The sequence below is a fragment of the Gouania willdenowi genome, chromosome 6 (assembly GCF_900634775.1).
Source record: "Gouania willdenowi chromosome 6, fGouWil2.1, whole genome shotgun sequence".
Classification (NCBI taxonomy): domain Eukaryota; kingdom Metazoa; phylum Chordata; class Actinopteri; order Blenniiformes; family Gobiesocidae; genus Gouania; species Gouania willdenowi.
In genome coordinates, this window is record NC_041049.1 from 53,178,964 (window position 1) to 53,204,858 (window position 25,895).

At 38.1% G+C, this 25,895-nt stretch overlaps 2 protein-coding genes across 3 annotated transcripts; both read right to left on the bottom strand.

Moving 5' to 3' along the window:
- Positions 1–2,368: 2,368 nt before the first annotated feature.
- Positions 2,369–5,092, bottom strand: LOC114464260 (fibroblast growth factor 23-like). Its single transcript, XM_028448309.1, has 3 exons — positions 4,915–5,092; positions 3,841–3,944; positions 2,369–3,477 (listed from the first exon to the last, which is right to left on the bottom strand). The coding sequence occupies exons 1-3, from the start codon at positions 5,090–5,092 to the stop codon at positions 2,959–2,961; spliced, it is 801 nt and encodes a 266-aa protein (XP_028304110.1). The 3' UTR covers positions 2,369–2,958.
- On the bottom strand, positions 5,055–24,560 carry LOC114464358 (fibroblast growth factor 4B-like). Of its 2 annotated transcripts, XR_003674185.1 has the most exons (4): positions 23,402–24,560; positions 22,722–22,825; positions 13,326–13,552; positions 5,055–5,157 (listed from the first exon to the last, which is right to left on the bottom strand). XR_003674185.1 is itself a non-coding variant. In XM_028448455.1 (3 exons), the coding sequence occupies exons 1-3, from the start codon at positions 23,748–23,750 to the stop codon at positions 13,376–13,378; spliced, it is 630 nt and encodes a 209-aa protein (XP_028304256.1). In that variant the 5' UTR covers positions 23,751–24,559; the 3' UTR covers positions 10,906–13,375. The 2 variants fall into 2 exon arrangements, 1 of the variants encoding a protein (XP_028304256.1); XM_028448455.1 differs by lacking the exon at positions 5,055–5,157 and having other exon boundaries at positions 10,906–13,552; positions 23,402–24,559.
- Positions 24,561–25,895: the final 1,335 nt, after the last annotated feature.

Below are 25,895 nucleotides of genomic sequence, written 5' to 3' on the forward strand. Positions count from 1 at the left end.
TTGAAATTCGACGCAGTTATGTGGTTTCTTAATTATCCCCAACTAGTTTTATCTGGATCGGATCTGGATTGTGCATTTTATTGCGATATTTCAGGAAAAATGGGAGTTCACATACATTTGTACCTCCTCTATCGTTATTAATGGGATTAGTCATTTCTTCCAAGCCTTTAAAGTGTTAATGATCACTGATCCAGAAAAGGGTTTGTGCTCTCTGAGTGCTCTTTTTGATGATAGTTTCATTTTTTTTATCATTCTCGTCTCCAATTAAAAAAGTGCTGCATAAACAAGGCCTAAAAGCCTCTTTGCCTATTTGTTTTTATCTTCTCAAATCATGTTCTAATTCCCCTTCAGCTTACTGTATGTTCAGCTTATCTAAATTGAACACACTTTAAAGTCTGTGTACTAATCAGTAAGCAGCCTTTGTGATTGGTTGCTGAAATTTCCATTTAAATAGTTTGTCACATGAACAGCAGCGTCTTTGAACCCAAAATACTTTCTGTTGTCACCTCGTCGCCCCTGCCTGGTTATTTATTGGTGTAGATGTGAACCTCTCAGGGCCTTAATGAGTCCGTCCGTCTATATTTATCCTGAGGGAGCAGATGGATGTTATGGACGAACACGGCTCACTTTGGCCAATCAGTGACTTTGTCAGTGTTGTGAATTAACAGATGAGTCAGCAAAGAACAAATAAAGGCCACAGCGTGTGGCGTTATAACTGAAATGTGATTGTTTTGTTTATTGTTCAAGCTAAACAAGATGTTTGGGGACATATACAGTAGTTTGACTGTTTTTAACGGACTGAAAGCACTGAATTTAAACTGTGACACATTACAAGTTAAATCCACTCAATGTCTAGCTTGTGTTTCAATGAATTTCAAGTAAAACAAATACATATTTCCAAATAAACTCTCATTTTGATCATTTATGCTTCTTCCAAATTCTTTACACCATCAACCTTTCAACATAGATTTGTTTTTTGTTTTTTTGATACTCATGTTAGAAAACAAAATGCAGTCAATGGACAGAAGACAAATATCAATTTAATCAACATTTGGTGCACTGGGTTACTGGAACTGCATTTCCTATCTTTGAGGATGCCATTAGTTCTGACCAAATCTCTTAATTGGCAGAAAGGCAGCTTTAGACTTGATGGAACCACCACCATGCCTCGCTGTTTGATGCAGAAGTTGTGTATAATTCCACTGCATTAGCTAACAAACTACCACAGTGTAAAGATTTCAGATGTTATTTGTTCAGCTGTTGGTCTTGTATCTCCTTTTGAAATCTGGCATTTTGGCTGCAACTCTTTGAGGAAAATTAGTTCTGGTTGGATTATCCTTGACTGTAAACGTGTGTATACAGGTCACATTTGTTACTGGAAGTTTTCAGACCTGTTTTTTCTTTCTTTGTTTATTTGTACTACTTTTGAAGTATTTTGTAAACCCAGATTAATGATTTGATAATGTGTATCTTTGAAATCCATTAATTTCTTTCAGAAATCTGAAGAAAGCGAATTTTCACACCTTGTAATGTTAATTGTTACCTCAGCCTAGGAGGCAAAACTTTCACCAGCGTTTGTTTGTTACATCAAAACTAGTTAAAATACTTTTAATCATAGATAGACCCTATGTTATGCATGATTCCATAAAGTTTTGGAGTGTATCTGGATCAATATACTGATTCTGGTTCAATTTTTAGGAATCCAAAAATCCCTATCTTTCAAATAAAATCAAAAATTAATCTCTGAGTGCCTGATCTTTATGAATATTGACTCCATTTTGTTGAGTTTGTTCCACAATTATCCCACCCTCTTTTACCCAAATCTTCATCACACTTTTTCAAAAAAAAAAAAAAAAAAAAAATGGGGGTGCCCTTATGTTTGGACCAACTTTATCTTTATTTTATGAGGTTAGAAGTTTCTTTAAAGTGTGAATGATCATCATGACCATGATCACTGATCCAGATAACTGCCAAGAACTGGTAAAGAGGAGGTGCTTGACAGAGGTTTGTGTTCTTGTCTCGATCTGGTAAGAGTCACAGAATTGATTATATCAATGGTTCTCAAACTGTGGGGCGCATCCCCAGGGAGGTTATGACTGTGTGTATTAAAGGTAATTTCCTCTGTCTGCTGTTGGGCGTCTCTGTACTAACAGAGACTCATTCCAGCTGAATGAAACAATCCACACCATATGTTACAATATCATCCATGTTTGCAATGCATAGTATGTTCTTCATACCATCAGCTTTATTTCGAACCACCCAAGTAGATCTTCTCTGTTACATTTGAACATCTAAATTGCAAATAAAATGAAACATGCTGTACAGAGATGATATGTTTTATTTACTTCCACAAAAAAAATGTCCTATCACAAAATATATACAGTAAATACTAAAACAGGTCAGAAATAGAGTTTGGAACACATTTCAATAAATAAATAACTTTCACTGCTGCTGTGGCTGTTGGTGTCCAGCACCTGACCTATTCCCACTACCTACTGCCATACATGGCGAATGCCTCTTTGTTTCCATGTTAGTGAACCAGATTACGCATTTTCACATACTGTATGTTGAAGAGATATGAATGCATCTGGCACTTTGATTAAATTTTAACTGAGAAATGAGGTGAAAGGCCAACAGTACAGTAGTACAATGTTACCAAACTCCTCCGTCATGTGTAGTTCAAACAGGGAGCCTTCCCAGGCCACTGTTATGTAACCAGGTTCAACACAATGTTTGAGAGGAACTTTGAAATGAAGGGTATTCATTGTGCTTCACTCTCAGGAGTTGGTAAATGTTTAGTGCTTTGACAGGACAGACTGGGCTCTCGTTTCTGTGACTTCTGCATCTCTGCAAGTTACTCAGTGGCTTTCCATCAAACAGCAACATGTCTGACAGGACCTGTTCCCTCCATGCTGGACTGAACATCCTTTTCACATTTCAAACCTAAGTTCAGTGTCTTTACTCTTGTTTGGCCTGGTCTGCGGTATTGTCTTCGGCTGGACTGATGGGCGCGTTGAGCTGTAGAACCAGTAACGGCTCATCAAGGGAGGTGATGGTCTCTTTGGACACTTCACTGGCCTGGTCTGCGATATTGTTTTTGACCGGACTGATGGGCGCGTTGGGCTGTAGAACCCGTAACGGGTCATGACAGGAGGTGATGGTCTCTTTGGACACAGCACCGGCCTGGTCCTGTTCGGGTAGACTCTGCTCCACGTCTTTCAGATCCTTAGTCGGATGTGATTCTGTCCGTAACGGATCAGAGGGGTCCACCTGATCGCTCCTTTTCTGTCTTTTCATCAAGGGGATAAGGAGTCTCTCCAGCAGGGCTGAGGAGGGTTCAGGAGGCTCTCGCTGAGCCGCTTGGTTCTTGACTCTCTCCAGTTGTAGTAGTCGGCCACCGCTCAAAAGGGTAAACACATTCTGGTGGTTGGCCGACCAATTGTGCTGAAAGAGACAATCCCTCTGCTCCATCTTCCTCTATATGGGAGGAAAGTGATAATAAATGTAAAATAATCTATGTTTTCTCTGCTGATAATCAAAGCCAACATCAAAAACCTAGTTTTAATAAAGTAAATGGACTTCATTTTATATAGTGCTTTATCACCACACTGAAGCAGTCTCAAAGCGCTTTACATATCAGCTCATTCACCCAATCACTCTCACATTCACACACCAGTGGGACAGGACTGTCATGCAAGGCGCTAGCCGACCACTGGGAGCAGTGTCTTGCCCAAGGACACTTCGACACATAGTCAGGTAGTGGGATCGAACCCCCAACCTCTCGATCAGAAGATGACCCACTACCACCTGAGCCACGGTCGCCCTGAGCCAAGTACTCACTGAGTTGTACGGCTCCCCCATTGAGTCCATGCAGAGGAAGCGTTTTCTCTTCAAGTCAAATATTGACACAACGTAGTTTGTAGCTGTTCTCACTGGCAGGACAACTGAAATAAACAGGCAGGCTGAGGTGAACATAATGGATTACAAATACTTGTGTTATTGTAATTGAGTTGATTTTATGTGAACTTGTAGTTTTTTGAGTATATTTCTAAATCAGTAATTTGACTTGTACTTAAGTACGTTTTAAAAGAAGTGAAGTAATTCATTACATTTCTACACCCAACCGTTACTGAGTAAATTATATATATATATATATATATATTTTTTTTTTTTTAAATGATCAACAGACATTGAGAAACTACAAATAAATGAAATGAAATTACCCAGACATCAGTCAAAAGCATCACATCATAGCTGACCAACCAGATTAAACGTAAAGCACAGCGCCAAAGTTTTAGAGTTCATAGTTCTTTTTATTTATTTATTTATTTATTTATTTATTTATTTATTTATTTATTTATTTATTTATTTATTTATTTATTTATTTATTTATTATTTCTTTGTTTTAATCACTGTATTTGCTGTTGTTGTTTTTAACCTGTAAAGTGTCTTTGAGTTTCTTGAAAAGCACTTTTTTTCCAAGAATTGTACATTTTGACAAAACTTTTATTTTATACAGATGCCTTTGTGCAAGATTTGGTCTCTTCCTTTTTAAGTTTATACATGCAATGTTTACTGTATGCAAAGGAACCGTGGCAAGATTTATTACCAAAAATAAACATGGGCGGTAAAAGTATAACTAGTAACTTTTACCTTGAGTTCCATTTAATTGAGCTATTTTTTACTTGTACTTGAGTATTTTATATAGGATTTACTTGTACTTGAGTAAAATTTCAATGGAGTAACAGTACTACTTGAATAGGGTATATCAGTACTCTTTCCACCTCTTCAGGCAGGGGTGTATTTTACTGTATTTACTGTAATATTTTTACTGTATGTAATAATATATACATGCCAGAACACACTTAAATTAGACAGACCATGTAGAAAGCTTGCATTTAGAACACAACTCACTCAGAGAGTTTCCATGATGGTGCTTTTTCTCCACCCATATGAAGAGGCGTCTCAGAGGTGACCCTGTGTTCCTGCTGCTCTGCTGCAGCACAGGCCGCTCAGCGACCTGGAGCCTGGGTCTGCAGCTCACGGGCAGATGAACAGCAATCAGGATGAGAAGGAAGGGAGCTGGTTGCATGATCAGTGGGGATGAGGGGACCAGTGCAAGCACTAAAGCTCAGGGTTGGTGTGTATGGGCCGCTTCTGGAGGAGGAGAAAGTCCAACAGGTCTATTTAAACAGAGGGTCAATAAACTAGCTGACTCATTGACCAAAAATGACTCAAGCTCACCTGTTTTTTCCATGAAATGCTTGTTGACCTAAACCGAGGAGATGCTTTTAGAGAACAGAACAACCCAATACTTTCCTATTATTTGTCTTGTATGGATAGAAACTAAAAAAGTAACAATAGAGAAGGTGTAAAGATGAGCGAGACTGGGACTTGACTTCCTCTGGAAAGTTTAAAAACAGGTCGTAGTCATGCACAGCGGTGAGTTTCACCATTTTAGTCTTAGACTTTTTGACTGAAATGCCCAAATGTAGTCATCAGGATTATTTCAGTTATAGTCTAGTTTTAGTCAACTAAATCAGTGCTTCTCAAACTTTTTTCTCTTATGTCTGAATCCAAGTACCCCCTTTGTCCTCATAGAAAACTATTTAAAAACAACTATAGATCATAATGATGGAATGAATGAGTAATAACACACATTTTAAAGGATCTCATTGTGCAAATAAGTGGAAAGAAACAGTATTTAGTGCCTTTTTTGGATCGTGAGCCCATTTTCATATCAAAGATTTCTGGCCACCCCAAAGACATTTTATTCCAGAGTTAGTTTTTGATCATGTTTGAGCTCAGATATATATTTTTTTAAAACTGTATTTTAGTTGAACTAGATTCATATTTCACAAAGTGAAAGTATAGAAATACAGTTGTTTAAGATTGTGTGTTTGAAAAAAAACACTGATTTAGTGGCTCCTGCATGAATGTATTTTTATAGTTTTTACCATTTCTTGTCATCTCAAGACTGATGCTTTATTTGTTAATATTCCACTTTCTGTCTCTCTCTCTCTCTCTCTCTCTCTCTCTCTCTCTCCTACCCTGTTGTACCCCCTGTAGTGCCATTGCGTACCCCGAGGGGTACATGTACCCCCATTTGAGAAACACTGAACTCAATAACATCAAGATTTTAATCGCCTGAATCTGTTATAGTAGAGTAAAATATAAAGCACAAGAGTTTACTTGTCATAGTCTAGTTCAGCGATTCTCAACTGGTGGGTCTGGACCCAAAACTAAATTTGGTTGGTTGAATTCTAAAAAAAAGAAAAAAAAAAGAAAAAAAAAGTGGGTTGCAATTTAATGACCATGGCAAAATGTGGGTCCCAGGGTGAGACCAGGTGTGGGTCCCTAGACTAGTTATTAGTTATTACAAAACTAAATGTAGTCAACAAAAACAAACTACTTTATACTCGACAACATGAACACGGTTTCTAAACATGAGATCAGAACTAACTTCACAGATTGATGAGGGGAATTTTTCCTTTGTGTAGTTCTTTATATATTAAGCTACATACTGTATGTCTACATCAGGAGTCCAAAGATGGAGAAGTGCTGATGATTCCCTGACGACAATCATTCACGACAGTGGACAGTGATATTTGACCCAGTACAGTGGGTCAAATAGATGACAGATGAAACATGAATATTTGTGTAAATTACCAACTGAAGCTGTTGTAAATATCTCAGTCCCTCAAAACTATAATGAAACTTCACAATATTTGCAGGACTCACAGTTTTCCCATGTTTATACCACGTGACTGCAGTCATTGTTAATGTGAAAATTCCCTCAAATCACAAAAGATTGGTCAACAAAAAATCTAATTTAAATAAAAACCTGGAGAACCAGGAAGCGCAAACAAATGTTGAAATTTGGAAAACATGGCTGGATAATATTAGAGAAATCAGCATTATTACCACACGAGGGCGCCAGAGACTTGCTCATGAAAATCACTTCAACATGTCTTTAGTTATTTCACTGAAACTCTTTAGTTTTAATTATACAGATGTGATGGTATCCTTCCATCAAAGAAAGAAAGACACAAAATGATAACTGACGATTTTTTATTATCAATTTTGTCAGTGATCAATTCAAGCTTTTCTTTCTTTGACAACAAATGTGTCCATGTCTGTAATGACAACTTTTTGCCAATTTTAGCAACATGTGATATTTTTTTTATTTTTATTTTTTTAACTTTTGATCATATTCAGAGCAAATAACATTTAAATTTTGATTTAATGTTTAATATCTATATTTAACATTTAGATTCCACATTTAGATATAAGCTTTACATTTAACAATTGGATTGAACATTTGTCATTTATATTTAAATGTAACAATTAGATGTAACATTTAGATTTAACATAGATTTGGATTCAATATTTAACATTTAGATTTAAGATTTTAATTTAAGATTTTAATTTAACATTTAGATGTAATGTTTAAATTTTTATTTAACATTTAGCATTTATATTTTAATGAAATATTTAGTTGTATCATTTAGATTTAGATGTAATATTTAAATTTTGATTTAACATTTAGCATTTATATTTAAATGAAATATTTAGTTGTAACATTTAGATTTAACATAGATTTGGACTTAATATTTAAGATTTAGATTTAAGATTTGAATTCAACATTTGCATTTGATATTTAGATTTAAATTTAACATTTAGATTTGATATTTAACATTTTGATTTAATATTTAGTTATAAGCTTTACATTTAACATTTATATTTAAATGTAACATTTAAATGTAACATTGAGATTTAACATAATTTTGGATTCAATATTTAACATTTAGATTTAAGATTTGAATTTAACATTTAAATTTAAAATTTAGATGTAAAATTTTGATTTAGAATTAAGATTTTGATTCAATATTTAACATTTAGATTTAATATTGACATATTTTCATGAGGAAAAAAATATCACAAAATTCACTTAAGTTTTTTTACAACGTGGTTTGTCGCTAAATGTGGCAAAATGATGCTGTTTATTTTAGCACGCACAACTTTACAATGGGCATCCCATATGTCTCTGTATATACTGTATGATGTAAAGCCTGTGCTTGGAAATGACTCACTCCAAACTTCTTTTTACAAAACATCTTTATTCTCATCTCAGGAATACAGTTGACTGCTGTGCACAGCACATACGTACAAAAATAAAAGGAAAACCATTTGTAATATAGCATTTTACTCATACTCGTCATCATATTTTATTTTCAGAAACAAATGATTGGAGAAGTCTGTCGTTCCAAACTAATTTACAATCATTTCAATAATCAGAACTAAGGCAGAAGGTGAGGTATATGTTAAAAAAGAGGAGGGGGGGGGGACTAAGAGGAAGCACTCTACCCTCAGTGCAGGAATAGAAAACTGAGAGAGAAACACAAAGGCAGCGACACACACACACACACACACACACACACACACACACACAATAGTCCAATATTCTGAGTGTGGATCTTTAATCTGAGTGGTAAGACATTTCTCGTCCAATCACATGTCTGCATGCACAATAGAGAGATCAGGGATGCAGAGGATGGATGTTTCTCTGTTCTCCTCTCAGCTACTGCTACGTCAGAGCTGATCAGTGTTGTAACAGTGAAGTCTGCTACTAATGTCTGATGAGCTTTTTTTAGGCTGTCAAATGCAACATTTCCCTGCATAGCTTTGGAACCTTTGTGACTTTTTATTTACTTATCTCCACACTCGAATCAAAGCTGTGCTGTCAGTGTAGTCTGAAACAACACACACACACACACACACACACACACACACACACACAGAACTCAATGGTTCCCAACGTTTTTCGGGTCGTGACCCCAATTTTATATCACAATTTTCTTTTTCATTTTCTCTAAAATTCATTTTTTAAATTTATATTTGATATTTTTATTCTGCATTTGATTTGAACTAGATTGATATGTGAGAAAGTGAAAGTAGAGAATACAGTTGTTTGAGATTATGTATCGTGTTTTTAATTTGGAAAAAGCATCTATTTCTGTGTTATTATGTGTTGTGATTTTTAATTGTGCAAAATAGATAAATAAAAATAAATACATACTGTACAATAAAATTAAGTATATAATTTAATCAGTGATTTTTTTTTTTAAATTTAATTAATACTGGGCATTTCAGGCGACCCCACATGGGGTCACGACCCCAAGGTTGAAAACCATGCACTAATTCATCACAAAATAATTACTTCTCATAGCTTCTTCAGTAAACTGCTCAACCTTAAAAAATATCTCCTTTCTCACTTCCATAAAATCAGACCTTTCAAAATAAAGCTTCAAGCGCTACTTCCAATGATCTGAGTGAGTGAGTGAGTGAGTGAGTGAGTGAGTGAGTGAGTGAGTGAGTGAGTGAGTGAGTGAGTGAGTGCACATTCAGAGTTTTTGAAATGACCCAAACTGCAGCACATAGTGACTACATGACACATTCAGTAACAGTGGTAATACGTGAACAAACAAACAAACAAACAAAAGCAAATAGCTTGAATTATAGTAAATGAGGAACTGTGTGTAAAGTGTTCCCACGCTCAGTGGTGATGTGAGTGGTGCTGACTCAGCATTTAAACCTGAGGGAGTTGAGCAGCTGTCTTCACAGTATTCAGTCCAGCAGACAGATCTGTTCACTCCCTCTACTTATGGAAGCACTTGATTCTTTACTCTATATTTTTCGTGGCCATTTTTGCTACATCAGCTCGGACCATTTGTCCTCCTGTCATCCTTCGGTGTTCTCTCTGTTTCCTCCCTCTCTCTCTCTCTCTCTCTCTCTCTTCCTGTTCTCTTGATTTCACACAATGACCCATTATTCCTGACTCAAGGTAAACTGATCTGAAACCAGCTCAGCCCTCCTCACTTTGGCAGAACATGACAGGGTTGTGTTCAGAAGAACACACACACACATATGCGTACCACACACACACACACACACACTGATACTGCACATCTGTATTACTGTAGTAAAGCAGGAGCTTAAAGGACAACAGCTCACAGACACTTCGTCAGGGTGTTACAGTCATTTTTCACATATGACATTTTATCTTCCAGAATCCTATATTTGACTAAGTTGGTTGTTTGATTCGAGCCGAAAAATTTCCCTCCTTTAGCTTTTAAAGTATTTGCACGTGTGTGTCATCTGAAATGCTCTCATTGCACTAATGTCTCATAGTCTTTTGACTAAAATACAAGTTAGTTTTAGTCGAAAGTTAGTCATCAGGACTATTTCAGTTATAGTTTAGTTTGTCAACTAAATCAGTAACATACATAGTCGACTAAAATATAAGAGTTAATGCATTTTTAAAGATTAAATTAGCATTGATCAACCTGATATTGGATAGTGTTAAAGTTTGTAAATACACACAGACATTAGACGTGATCAATGCAAAATATAACATGATCACATGAGCTCTGATTGGATTTTGTCCCACGTGACGAAATTGTAGTTTTGCTTTTTATTATTTAACCCTCATATTATCCTCAAATATGACTAACACATTAGCCCTGGGGTTCTGTTGCACATCTAAAACAGCTTGGGGTCAAATTAACAGCGGATGAACACTAATGTGTGCAATATGTGTTCAGCACATTAAAAAACATATCATCATGATAAGGTTATGCTTAATCAATTGTACCCATCAAATTAGGAAAAGTCATGAAATGTAAAGAAAAAAAAAACGATTAATTTTTAATTGATGAACACTGAATGTGACCACAAGGCTAATAGGAGGATTAAAGATAATATCAATATATTTTAGTATAGTTTTCATTCACGTGTTTTTTTTAAGACAGTGTCTATTCGTACAGTTGCCGTACGTACAACTGTGCTATTGGTACAGTTACCAAAGTACAAGTATGTAGGGTCTTAAGGTTAGGTTTAGGTTTAGTCTAAGTCACATGACCTAAACTGGCCAATGAGGGGCGCTGCGTACAGACAGAATGTCGGTATATTGATACGGCAACCGTACGGATAGCCACTGCCTATTTTAAATTAGTCATAGTCTAGTTATCGTTTAGCAACCTGTGGCTCCTTGACTCTTTTGCAATGGCTCCCTATAGTTTGACACACACACAAAAAAATCATGATAGAAAATAAATCCCATTGTGCAATAACTCTGCCACCTTCCTACTTCACCTCCTATCAACTTTCCTTGCACCTGTGGCTAACCTTATATTTTAAATCCCTAGTAAGAAAACGAAACAAAAAAAGACTATTCTGGAAGAAAATAGAGATTTCAATTGTGTGGGGAAAAATTAATTTAACTGCCAACGTGCCAGCTTATGTTTAATATTTGGCAAGAAATGATCATGTGTTACCAAATTCATTTTTGTAGCCCTACGAGTACATTAACTAAAAATGACATCTTGTTTAGATATTATTCAAAATAACCTTAACTATATATATAATTTTATACACTGTATGTCTTCATTGAGAAGGTATATTTTTTTGGCTCTGCAAGGACTTTAATCCAGGTGAGATGAGCCAAAATGGCTCCTTTGAAAGTAAAGGTTGCAGACCGTTGGTCTAGTCAACAAACCTCCCACTGCATTGCACATTTCAAAGCAACCTTTCATGTATTTGTTTAACAGGGAGGAGCTGGGGTGGGGAAGGAAGAGAGAGACACATCTCCTGGATGACAAGCACATAAACTCATCTCTGACCTTGTTACTAAAATGGCTGAGGCGCATCTATTGTGCTGCGAGCCCACTAGCGAGGGGCCTCCACACGACAACTATTTCAACCTGCATTGTCAACATCCTCGCCAAGTTAAACAAACAATCAATGCCACATGCCAAGTCCTCGTGTAAGTCCTCTCCATCTGCTTCTCCCTCCATTCACCCCCTCCAATGTTCACAGAATGTTAAATTACAGTATCGGAAGAGAGGAAGAGCGTTTCTGAGTTCAAGTATGATACGCTGCTGCATACACAAAGCCTGACAAGCCTTTGGTTCTAAACAATGCTTCTTATCTTATCTTATCTTATCTCATCCTCCCCTTCACAGAAAGTCCTGCTATAGCACTCAGTCAACAATCTGCAGGATGCATAAATAGCTTAAAAACCTGGGTTTAATGCACAAGAACCACTTTGTCTAAATATCAGACACACTTATCATCTCTTTCATCTATAGCTTTTTTTTTTTAACAGAGTCCAGGATCACTCCTTTCCAAAGTGGAGCATTTATATTTTTAACATTACCTCAGCAAACTGTCCTATTTACAGTTGGTTGGCTACTTAACGACTCTTTGAAGCTTCGTCTGCATAAATACGTTATTTTCAGTGCCAAACATCATCAAACCGGTGTGACTGTCGAGCAAATCAATCCCGATTAAAAAGATTCTTACAGCAACAATAGGTTGGGTCGGATGAAAGATCTATGACGTCATGACACACAAGTTCAAATCAGGCATATCAAAAACTGAACAATTCCACATACTTAGGTAAAATAAATGCACATTTATGCATACAGTACACATTCTCACCAGATTTATGAAAATATAACCCAGGATTGTCAAGACTCCGTTGGGTGTAATGAGCAGAATTGGCACGGATCAAGTGCTGACTGGCAACTTTGTTTCCATATAAATAAAGAGAGCTCCTCTGTGCAGCATGGAGGAGTCTCACTTACCTAAATGATTTCATTATGGAAAGAAAATGAACCAGAGAAACTTGTGGCCTGCTAGGAATTGGGCTAACCCCCCCTTCCCCCTGGAGGTGTCTGAGCTGAGCGATGACTCGTGTATCATTCCTATTTCTGACTCGAGCACCACTCTTCTGTTCTGTTCTTGCAGGCGAGGGTAAGGGAGCCGTAAAGAGGAATTCAAGGCACCGCCGCCACCTCATGACAAAGCAAGAAAAAAACCCAGTGCCATATTTTGCCCTGACAGTGATAGAGACAATCAAATAGATTTAACAGTAAAAACGAACAAGTACGTAAACAAGCATTTCCCTCTGAGGATCTTTTTCATGCATGTTTCTCTTTTTTCTACATAAGCGTCTCAGGTTATGGTGTTTTGAGGTAACAAAGTAAAAGTCAGTCAGTAGATCAACTAATTCCAGCAAGCACCCATAAAAACTGAGGGGACGTCCCCTTCTGAGGACAAAAAATAAAATTAAAAAATTAAATAAAATCAAGAAAATCATAAAAGCAGCAAAGAATGGCATTTTCAGAACTTCTAATACAAAGAAAGCAACCCAAATATACATATATTGTCTCAATAAATACTGTCAGATATAGCTGTATTTCTTCCTTTTACAGTCCATTTTGTGTTTTGTACGTACGTATATAATTGTTTTTTTCTGTTACCTGGGAAACAATCCACATGTGCAAATAAGTTATTGCCAGTTTTTTCCTCATCATATTCGGGGTAGGAAGTGCGTTACAGTCATGGCAGTGGTGGCCCTGTTGCCCCTCTTTACACGGCCATGCTTGGTGAGTGCTATGTAGGAGCCTCTGTAGCTCAGAGACTCGTAGGCGTTGTAGTTGTTTGCGAGCAAGCTCTCCTTGAACTTGCACTCGTCGTGGAAGACTGTCTGGAAAGAACCAGGAGACAGAAAAAACAGACGAGTCAAATATTCAGCTTTTGTTTAATGAAAATCAAACAACTCACATATAAACTAGTAGCTCAGATCTGCTCTATAGCTTCTTTTTTTATGTAAATATCCTCTGGTACCAGTTTGATTTAACGACAACTCAACATTAACTACTACTACTAATAGTAATAATAATAATAAACTTTATTTACAGTGCAAACATGTTACAAAGTGCTTTCCAAAGGCAGCTATGCAATAGAAAATAAAAGATATAGAATGATTATATTATTATCCCCCACCACTAAGTGTGGAAGTGGGATTTAGGTTTGAGCTCCGAGTTAAAGGAGACAGCTTTTCTCAGAAACTGTTTAAGATAGGGTAACCAAATTCAGGGTGTGGCTTCGGGCTATCAATACCTTGATGAAGTTTGAAAATGAGAAGTGCGCAATTATTTTTTCCGGAGTTATTGCCCTTGTTCCGTTTTTCTTTACTATGTTTGAGGTATCTTCAAAGGGGACTGATTTTCTTAGAAGCCGTTTAAGATAGGACAACCAAATTCGGTGTGTGGCTTCAGGGTATTAATACCTTGATGGAGTTTGAAAATGAGAAGTGTGCAATTATTTTTTTTGGAATTATTGCCCTTATTCTGATTTTCTTTACTATGTTCGAGGTATCTTCAAAGGAGACAGATTTTCTCAGAAACCGTTTTGGAGAGGATAACCAAATTTGGTGTGTGGCTTCAGGTTATCAATACTTCGATGGAGTCCGAAAATGAGAAGTGTGGTTGGCCATGGTTAGCCCCCATGGTTAAATAAATACATAACTAAAATGTGTCTGGAGCTGCAAATGAGTAATAGTTTTTAGGATTGTTTGTTTTTTTTGTTTTTTTTTTACTTATTTACTGGCACATCTGTTTGCATTGTTTTTGCCTGAAGACTCTTGATCATGTGAAGATTTAAAACTGAAAATGAATTAAAAACACAGCCCACTGCTTTCACTGAAAACACATGTAAATAAATGAAAATCATCATATGACCGTCCCAACATTGATAGTGTCCTGTTCAATAAGGACACTCTGGGCTCTGTGTATGAAGCAGTGGTTCCCAAACAGGGGTATATGTACCACTAGGGGTACAGGACCACGTTGCAGGGGGTACTCGGAAAGATTGAATAATTAATTTAAAAAATAATCGTGAAATGTTCCCAGTTCTTTTTAGGCTATTCTTTGGACAAATTTACCACAGACTAACAGTACTATTGCTCAATAAAATACTATTTCCTTGAAATATATTAAAACAGAATAATTTTTTGCTGTCAAGGCCATTTCCTCATACTTCTGACAATAGGAGACGAAAATTAACTACATTAAGTTTACACATAAAATTTTTACTGTATGCAAGGGGACTGTGGCAAGATTTCTTACCAAAAATAAACCTGGGGGGTGAAAGTAACTATTGTAACTTTTACTTTGAGCACTATTTAATTGAGCCACTTTTTACTTGTACTTGAGTATTTTGTGTATGACTTACTTGTACTTGAGTACAATTTCAATCAAGTAATAGTATTTCTACTTGAGTAGGATACATCAGTACTCTTTACACCTCTGCCCATGACATCTAGGGCCTGTACTACAAAGCTGGGTAAGTATTTCCGGGATATCTCTCCATTAGTGGGCTTCACCTAACCAAACATTCTCCGTCAGAGAGCCCCTGTACTATGAAACTGGATATAAACATGGTCAGTTCATCTGATGTAAATCTATACCTTTCCTAAAGGATGTCATCAGTAAATTAAAGGAATGCATTTATCTATTAATAATCTTTCTTTCCTAAGTGCAGCTGTCAGATCTACACCAATCAGGATCTTCTAGCAATGGGCAGGTCATTTTCCAAAAAAAATGATTGGTCAGGAGGCGGGGCTTTTGCACTCGCTCAGATGTTATCCAGCACTAAACATATTCTCAACCAGGTTAGTCGTTCAGCCTAAGTTACTACGGTGATTTAGCTCGGTATGAAGTTAGCCAGAATCGTAGTACAGCACACGCCGAATAAATCCCAAAAGTTAGTGCGATAGGAGGAAATCCAACTTCGTAGTACAGGCCTCTAAAATGTTTTTATATAATAATCTCTTCGTGAACAGTACATGAAGTTTTTTTTTCATTTCAGTTTCACATTTAACAAAAGGACTCCTTTTGACGAGCTTAAGGTGATGACGTTCTTATTAATATACACATTTATGCTGAAAAAAATATGAATAATAAACGCCTCAAAGTATTTCACAAATTCTAAACTTTTTCTAAACTTTTTTTTTTATTTTATTTTAAGATCATTGAATTGACAGCCACAACATTCAGAGATGTTCAGAAAGGAATAACTTGACTTGTCCTTTGTGCTGAGCTGGCAAAGTACAAATGAAGCCTCTCCTCTCCATCAGAGACCATGTGGCCTAATTCAATCTCTTATCAGCCTCACGCTACTCTCAGGCTAACGCTTCATCACTCACGAACAGATAACCGGCTCACACTTTATCTGTCAAATATGTGAGCCGCAACAAGCAAACTAGCAGCCGTGTGTCAGCGGGGCTCCAGTAAACACACTTTCCCTCCCCCACCACCTGGGACATCAAGATATTTATAACTCTCTGCTCTGCTTCAAAGCAAAACCAGTCAAATCCTCAAAATGACTGCAGCAAACACACTTTGTCATTTACTTTTTTTAATGTTAATTTTGGGGATGAAACGAATGCACAGCAGTTTTTAGATATAGAGTGCTAATTTTGTCAGATCATCCCATGAGTGTAACACTGACACATCAAACATATGGCGGATGCTACGGGCTGATACAATACAGCATGATCATTGGCATGCACGTTCATTTTCATAGCAACGTAACTAGAAAGAAATGCACAAATAATTCCAGCAAGTTCATTTTGTCTTCTTTTTTAAAATAATATGTTACGGTTTCATTTATTCAAACAATTTTTTTTTCAAAAAATTTACTTTGATTTTTTTTTTTTGCCTTGTCTGCACATGCTGTCAAAGGTCAACACTACATGAAATGCAATGCATGTTTTATCACCAGCCCTCCCCAAGGAAGGGTAAGAAACACTTTATTATAGGGAGAATATAAAAAGACAGGGCAGTGTTACACCTAGCTGAGGGGGGAACAGGGGAGAGGGAGTCAGGGTAGGAAAATGGAAGGGGTGAGGAAGAGTCGACTGTTTTTAAGGTGAGAGTGCAATGTGATGTTATAGTTATGCATATTGTGCTAATTGTGTTGTGTAATCAGTTCAGCCAGTCTGGTGACAAGTGTGGAGAAATTTGAAATAGATTTTGAAATTTACTCTGAAATTTATTTTGTACTTTACTTTGATCTCCTGACATGTTTCGACTGTCACGACAGGGGGCGTGGACAGCCAGGGAGAGCTCTCGGGTTGGCCATGCCCGGAAAGAAATCATAAGGACACATGAAAGCGATCAGTAGATGCCTCTGAGGAAAACTCACAGTTGGCAGTTGAAACATGTCAGGAGATCATGTCAGAAGTAAATTTCCTTAAAAAAGTTGTCACAAAGCACAAAGCCTGAAAATTTCTGACTGAAATGTGTTTGTAAATATCAAAGCCATAACCCAAAATTTTTGCATTTTGTAATTTTAGTGAAAAACTTATAGATCTCCACCCTAAACACTTCGTTTGTAGACATTTTCAGGCATTGCATTGTGGGATGTGGAGTCCCGTAGATTTAGAACATTTTTGTTCTAGTTTGTTCCCGGTGTTCTTCGGGATATCAGAATAAAGTCAAAATACTCCTATGCATCCGTTTATGGGACGCTGCATCCCACAATGCAATGCGTAAAAATGTCATTAAACGGATAGTTTTTGGGGGGAAATGAAAACAAACTTTGAAGCGGTTTCAAGCGACTGAAACATCTGAACAATTTGTTTAGGTTTGAGTCATGAGGGTGTTTAAAGAGTAACTAAACACTGAGGTTTTCATGTGTCTAGGCCCGAAAAACCCAAAAGTGCCTTTATTATGAGCGAGGCTTCTGCAGCACTAAAGACACGCCCAGTCTATACTATAAAATAACCAAAGAACAATCTAAGCTATTCTAACTAGTAGGGGTGTGTATTACCTGGCATCTGGCAATGCGATTCATATCCCGATACATAGGTCACAATACGATACGATATATCCCGATATTAAAGTATAAGGCAATTTTGTGATTTTTTTTTTTATATATATATATGACTTAAGGAACATCTAATCCGTAAATGTTTACACCTTCATGAAAACATTATGTATTAAATATATTTTATTGGCATATTTTACACTCAAAACAATGGCTTTAACATGCCATGTGCCAATAAAAAATAACATACAATCTGCCTGTGGCTTTTAAACCAACTTTGACTTTAGTTCAACATGACTTTAGTGCAACTTAACTGAGGTATACAGTATGTATAAAACAATAAATAAATGCAGAAAGTTAGTACTTTATTTTTAGATTTTTTTGAATAAACACAAGCTGGTCAACATGTCCAGGTTTCAGCACTTCTTTGTGTAGTTACAATGTCTCCTGCAGTGGAAAAGACTTTCCCGTTTAAATAAAACATTAAAATAAATCAATATGGATGCATTTTGAATTGAGCCGAGAATCGCACAACATAATATTGCGATGTATCGCTGAACCGATTTTTTTTTTTTTCAACACCCCTAGTAACTCGCTACTTAACACTCTATATACACAACTCTTCCAATCCAACCTACTCGCCACAGATAGTAGGGTGCACAGTTTTTATAGATGGGGCGGAGCCAACAGTGATAGTCCATGACGTAAGAAGCCACCAAAACATCACAAAGCACCATTTTCAGCCCATAGCCAACTTTGTTTGTAATAGTTAGGTTTCAACCCATAGAGGGCAGTCCCGCTTACATTTTTTATGACAAAAATATGTCATTAAAACAGTCAACAACACTTCATAACAAATACATTTGTTTTCAGCAGAAAAAAGTGTTTTTTGGCTTTAAACAATACAATTTAATTTAGCAGACACTTTTATCCTAAGTGACGTACAACACGTGCAGTTATGGTTAATGGACTTGCTCAACATCCCACAGTGATGGACATGGCTGGATTCAAACTGGTGACCCTCTGAATACAAGCCTGCTTCCTAAACTGATTGGGGTAAAACTAAAACCATTTCATCAGAATAAGTAATGAATTTAATCGGTCGAATTGTTAACTGTTCGTATGTTCAGATCTAAGCGTAGGATGTGCACTTGACCAAATTCTCGCAAGCCTGACTCATATACTTTTTGTTGGCCAAAATGTAAAGAATTGTCTCGAATCAAAAAGCAAGGATTACAGCGTTTAGGCTGTGGATGAGTAACATTTCATTTAAATCGTCATTAGGCATTGGTTTAGTTAGTTATTGAGAATTTATTTCAGATCTCAGCCCGAGTTCGCTCCAACACTGCCTCTGTTATTTTCTTCCACAGAGCGTTTGAATGAGCTCCTTTAATGCCAGTTTTCACACTGCCGAAAAGCCAATCTTTGTTTTTCTTCAACTCAACTGTGAAGATGCTTTGTCAGCGTTTGTTTAACCTCAGTGGGCGGAGCCTCCGAACCGGGAATATTTAAGGGCGTAATTATCAACACCTGATCATTGGTGCGCTGGGATTGGTCAGATACGAATGTTTCATAAGTCCCACGTTGGTCCTGTCGTACGACACAATGTGACCTCAGATTTGCACTTGTTTTCACGCAAGGTTGGTAAATGAGGGCCATCGTGTTTTGTGTGTAAAAAGGACAGTCATCTTACTGCAATGACGGGTAACCTGAACCTGAACCTTTCCTTCAATAAAAACATAGGCAGTTTTGAACATATCACACTTTGTACTATGCACTGCAAACCAACAAAAAGTATGCACTGTCTACTATATACTATACTGTATGATTAGGATGATGAACGTTCCCACTGAAGTATAATTCCAAGATACATTTTGAACCAACAGCGACAAAAACCTGAAGCACACTGAGGCTAAACATCTCCATTGATTCGCTGCCTTTGAAAGTGACCAAGTAGAATATCAACATGTGGTCATTTGAGCCATAAAACTCGCCGACATGTCGGAGACCCACCATTATGCTCCTGAGAAAACTTCCAGTTAACTTCAAAACAAGAGCCCCATTTACAAAAGCGTTAAAAACTAATAGAAGACAAAAAGAGATTATTTTGTTTTGAAAAGGGGATGTTTCACTTTTCAAAACAAAAGCATCTCTTCTTGTATTTCACTTTTTAGCTTAAAGCCGGTCCCAGGACGATTTTATATTCCATACAATGCATCATAAGGTGGTTGAGTATGATTTGTGTGCCCATCGTGCATACTTAAAAAATGTCCCGATATAGTATACATCCAAGGTATTTCTTGTGTACAAAATCTTTCCATACTATCTAATGTGAATGCACTACATACTAATTTTGACGTCTGAATGAGCAGTACGTTTGCATGACATTTCGAACGCAGCCTTAGAAAACATTAAGTTATGGAAACAAGAACAAAAATTTTTTTTGGGAGACCAACTAGTTTTATCACAGAACGTTGTTATTTCCAGACTCATATATTTAGGCCTTTCTCAACCTTTTTTCTAGGTATGCTGCTATAGGTTTATGCTACCTGAAACATTTAAAAAGTGTCAATTTGTACGGTTGCCGCACGCACAACCCCCGGTGCTATTGGTGCGTTTACCAAAGTACACGTATTATGTAGCATCTTAGGGTTAGGATTAGGTTATAACCCTATATTGCAACAATTTTTAGGGTTAGGGTAAGGTTTAGTCTTAGTCACGTGACTTAAACTGGCCAATGACTGACGTATCACGTGACCTAAAGTGGCCAATGAGGGGGCGCTGCGTATGGATAGAATGTCAGTATATTGATACGGTAACCGTACAGATAGCCACTGCCAACATTTAAGTGTCAACATTGATAGCTAATTAAGTCCCTGGTAATCCTGGTCTGGGTGTGTTCTCTTCTCTCTCCTCTTTCTGTTTCCACAAGATTGTCTTTCATTCCGTAGCTGATGTCTTTAGATCTGTGGTTCCCAATGTGGACTGCTCGTTGTCAACTGCTCTCTCCTTCCCACTAGGCCAAATGTCAAAGCAGGTGGCTGCCCTAACTAACCCAACACTGGCTCTGCTTCTGCTGAAGGTTCGCTTTTCACTTCTTTGTCCTTTATGCTTGCTAATGTAAAGCTGTCGGAATTCAGGTTCAAATGGAAATATATAACTTAAAGGTAATGTGGTATTGTCTTTGTTCAGATTTGTAATTATTTGGAGCCTGTTGATGGTTAATGTAGGTGAGGATTTGCTTCACAGAATGTGCTGACCAGAGGTGAAAGTAACGGATTACAAGTACTCACTTTACTGTAATTGAGTTTCTTTTAAGGGTATTTGTATTTTTTGTAGTATATTTCTAAATCAGTCATTTTACTTGTGCCTAAGTCCGTTTTAAAAGAAGTTAAATAATTACTTACATTTCTACTCTCAACCGTTACTGAGTAAATTATTATTGTTTTGTTTTAAAATGATCAACGGACATCATGAATCTACAAAAACTGAAATGACCAGACAACAATCAAATGTAACACATCATAGCCTACCAATCAGATTAAACGTAATGCACCGCACCTAAACAGCACTGAATGCTTGGTATTTTACTAACTTTCTATGGTTCATGTTGGGGTTTTTACTTATTATGTTGTTACCCACATGGCATTGTTTTAGAGTCCATACATTTAGCTATAATTCTTAGAGCCTGATAATTATTTTTATTTTGAATTGAATAAATCAATGTTATTTTATTTATTTTTTTTGAAATTGTACATTTTGACAAACCTTTTATTTTATACAGATGCCTTTGTGGAAAATAAACTAAGTTCCAATTGTGTAAGATTTGGTCTCTTCTTTTATAAGTTAATACATGAGACATTTACTGTATGCAAGGGAACCGTGGCAAGATTTATTACCATAAATAAACATAGGGGGTGAAAATAACTAGTAACTTTTACTTTTAGTGCTATCTAATTGAGCTGCTTTTTACTTGTACCTGAGTATTTGGTAACACTTTACTTGAAGTTTCATACATAAGGCTGACATCACGTTGTTATTATTATGACAAGACACATGTGATTAGCATGAATGAGGTGTCATGAAGACTGTCATTAAGTGTTGTTTGTTAGTCTAACCCTTTGTTACCCCGAACCCTACCAAACCTTAACGCCAACCCTACCTAACCTTAACCCTAACCTTAACCCTAACCTTAACCTTAACCCTACCTAACCTTACCTTAACCCTACTTAACCTTAACCCTAACCCTAACCTTAACCCTATCTGACTCCACTAGATCTCTCCACCTAACCCAAAAAATTCCAACATAGCTCCAAAGGTGTCATAATTTAGCAAACGACACCTAATGAACACATAATGACAGCCTTCATGACACTTTATTCATGGTAATGACAGGTGTCATGTCATAATGATGACAGCGTAATGTCAGCCTTATGTATAAAACTTCAAGTAAAGTTTTACTGAATATTTTATGTATGACTGACTTGTACTTGAGTACAATTTCAATCAAGTAACAGTACTTGTACTTGAAGGATCAGTACTCTTTACACCTCTGGTGGTGTCACTTAAATCGATTTACTCTTCTGCTGTAAGGCACACACACACACACACACGCACACACACACACACACACACACACACACACACACACACACACACACACACACACACACACACACACACACAGACGCACGCACACAGCTGCATCTGTTAACCTCATCATTATCAACCCATAGGCCAACACTGCACTTGCTTTAAATAGAGCTTTATAAATTCCTGATGAAATGAACACACACATGCAGCTTTCAAAACGCATGCACACTGCGCATGAGCCTCCTTGTGTGTGTGTGTGTGTGTGTGTGTGTGTGTGTGTGTGTGTGTGTGTGTGTGTGTGTGTGTGTGTGTGTGTGTGTGTGTGTGTGTGTGTGTGTGGTACAGTAAAGGCTCTGACAGCACCAAGCAGGGTGTGCGTCCTCGCTCCAGGACCAGGACGTGACATTGCGGAGCAGAGCAATAATAGCTGATTAAGCAGAAACACCTACCGTTGCGTACAACCTCCCGCGGCTGTTCATTGCGACAAACATCTCACTGGCCATCCCGTAGAGGCTCACCACCCCTCTCTCCACCGTGGAGATCTCTATCAGACCTGACACACACGCACGTGGACAAAGACACGTCACATCCACATCATCATCATCATCATCATCATCAGAGAGAGAGGACATGAACCCATGCACACTCCTGTCCCTGCGCCTATAATGGGTGGAACCCTGCAGCATGCCGAGCCTTTTGTTCTGCATCCTTCATCATCTCCATCTTTCACCATCATCATCAGCATCCATCCAGCATCCCTCTCTGCACGCACGCTGCTCGTTGCGATGCACTAATTGCGATAGTAAATTGCGCGGACGTGCACAGCTATTGGTCCGTGGACCGCCCTCACCGGGGCTGCGTAAAAATAAGTTGTGTCTAAAAGCGTCCATACATTCATGAGATGGTTGAGCTGGGGGAGGATGAGGAGGAGGAGGATGAAGGCAGAGGGGGGATCAGCACTGATGGATACTTCCACAGATTTGTCTTCAATTCTCACCCTGATTTCCACAGAGATATGATCATGCAGATTATAATAGAGGGGCATCCCAGACTCATGCTTCTTGATGTTCACCCTCCATTATTCCTTTATGTCTATCGCATTATTACATTTGGTGGAGGTGTAACTCACTGTACTGGTTTTCATTATGTACACCGTTTATCCTGCCGTCGGGGAGGACCTGAAGGTGAAACCCGATGCCCACGTTGCAGTAGAGCCTCCGCACTCTCTTGATGCCCAGCAGATAGTCGCTCTCCCAGTTCAGCTCCGGTTTCTCCCCGGAGATCCCCAGTACAGAGCGGGAGAATAGGGTCTCCCATCGTCTCTCCAGTAAAGTGCCATTGGTCCTGCTGCTCGGTACCGGGTACGCTGACACGATCCCCAGCACAAAGCCCAGGAGAGCCACCGCGGTCAGCGTCCAGCAGTGCGGCGTGCCGGCCTCGCAGGACATACTGACGAGGAGCCTTTGCGCAACGGCCATCCGGTTTACCTCCGGGCCACGTGGTCGAAATTAATGACCCTAAAAATACCGCTCTTCTTGTTTTGCTTCCTTCGGCATGCTGGCTGGGGGTTATTTTGGGAGCGCAGAGCAGGGCTTTGGGCATGAAACGCAAGTCCCGGCGCTCAGGAGGAGAGGAGACGGCAGAGCTGGAGCAGGTGATGGAGATGCTGGTGGTGGTGGTGGAGGTGGAGGTGCTGGTGATGATGGTGGTGGTGGTGGTGGTGATTACCATGTTTTGCAGCTCCTCCGCGCCCCTCTCTCTCTCTTTCTCTCTCTCCTCTGAGACTGAGCCCTGTGCTGTGATGTGCGCTACCCGATCACCAAAAAGCCGCTTTCAGCTCCGCATCCCCCGCATGACATCATGGTGACTTCACCGCTGGGGTGGTGATGATGATGATGATGATGAGGATGAGGATGAGGAGGAGGATGATAGAGAGGAGACAAATGCCAAGTGTGTGGAGAGCTAAGTGCTGGTGTGCAGCCGATCCTGATCCCAAATTGGGTGTGTGGTCGTATGTCTGTCAGGCCGCTTCCTTATTTAGAATGAAGGTGTAAAACAGGCCCCACTTGTCACCGGAGAGCCATGACGGGACTCTATGGCTCTATGGAGCTGCTGCGTCTTCTTCTTCTTCTTCTGCTAGACAACTTTTCCCTGCGTAATTTATGTTTTCCTGTGTGTGAAGTGACATGTCAGCTGGCGCCCGGAGCCAGCAGGGGCCCCGGGCTGAGATCAGGGTTCAAGACCTCCAGCATCCGACCACATGACTGTGCCCTTGAGCAACACACTCACACTCACACAGACCCGTCTCCTGCTCCACGGTGACATTTTAATCACGTCTTATTTTTATACGTGCGCCCAAGCCGTTTCCCGCGGTGCGTTCGTGAGAACTATGAGGTTGAAAACTGGAGAGGAATGGAACACATAGTCAGCGTGCCATTCCATGTGTGACAAGAAAGCCCCCAGTCGTTTCCATGTAATGGATAAGGCCACCAGCAGCGCGCTCATGCGTCACTGAGGCAGGAACGAGTGGCGCGCAGCAGTGACGCAAAGTATCCAAAGGATGGCGCCATTTCCCAGCGCATTCACATTCATGGCGCTGGTGACAGTCTTTGGCAAGAGACAGAGCTATGGAGGTAGATTTGAGTCTTTATTAATCAATAAATTAATAAAAAATTATAATATAAAAAAACTGTTTTTCTATTAAAAGAAAAATCACTTCAATAATAATAATAATAATACAAAAGTGTTCAAAGGCAATTATTATTTTTTTATTTTATTGAAAAGTTTTTGGATTTTGATTGAATAACAAAAACACAAATCTACCTCCATACTTTAAAGGTGTACAATTTTATTTTGTTTGAAAAAATTTTTAAATTCTTGATATGTTATAGTAGATTTTCCTCTTAGAATACAGAAACTAAAAACTACATAATACCTACTGACTGGCATTAATAAATCCTCCCTAAAAGACTTTAAATCAGGGGTTGGGACTGCTAAACGACAATAAAAACACACTTAATGACTCAAAAAAAGACGAGAAAAATGTATCCAAAAATACTAAACAACAACAAACTGACACAAAATGAGGAAAATATATAAAAGACAACAAAAAATAAACAATAAAGACTCCAAAACACAACATAACCACAAAACTACTGGAAAACACATCTACAAAAATACAGAAAATGACATAATAAAACCACATGCAATGAGAATAATACACTTTGTGCCTCCAAAACAACAACCGCAACAACAACAACACACATAAAATGACAAAAATATACAAAATGACAAAAATACACCAAACAATAAAAATACTTAAAATGAGTCCAAAATACACAAAATTACAGGGAAAATACATCATGACTCCAAGAACAGAAAACAACAACAAAGAAAGTACTGTAACCCAATTTGGGAAGTTTCTGTATGCAGTTTGCGTGTTCTCCCCATGTTTTCTCTGTAGGTAGCACAGATTAAATGCATTTAACCTACTAACAACCTTTTCATTAAGAGGTTGTAAACCTCCTTTATCAACAAGTAGCAGGAAAGCTGCTCAGAATGGCCTGGAGTACAACTCACAACCTTTTAGATGAAACAGCATCAAATTCACAATGCTTCCCAAA

Coding starts and splice junctions, on each gene's coding strand:
- LOC114464260 (XM_028448309.1), bottom strand. CDS start 5,092: ATGCAACCAGCTCCCTTCCTTCTCATCCTGATTGCTGTTCATCTGCCC. Junction 3,945..4,914: donor CCATCATGGAAACTCTCTGA/GTGAGTTGTGTT, acceptor TGTTTATTTCAG/TTGTCCTGCCAGTGAGAACA. Junction 3,478..3,840: donor TGGGGGAGCCGTACAACTCA/GTGAGTACTTGG, acceptor CCTCCCATATAG/AGGAAGATGGAGCAGAGGGA.
- LOC114464358 (XM_028448455.1), bottom strand. CDS start 23,750: ATGGCCGTTGCGCAAAGGCTCCTCGTCAGTATGTCCTGCGAGGCCGGC. Junction 22,826..23,401: donor ACATAATGAAAACCAGTACA/GTGAGTTACACC, acceptor CGTGTGTGTCAG/GTCTGATAGAGATCTCCACG. Junction 13,553..22,721: donor GCGGGAGGTTGTACGCAACG/GTAGGTGTTTCT, acceptor GGTTCTTTCCAG/ACAGTCTTCCACGACGAGTG.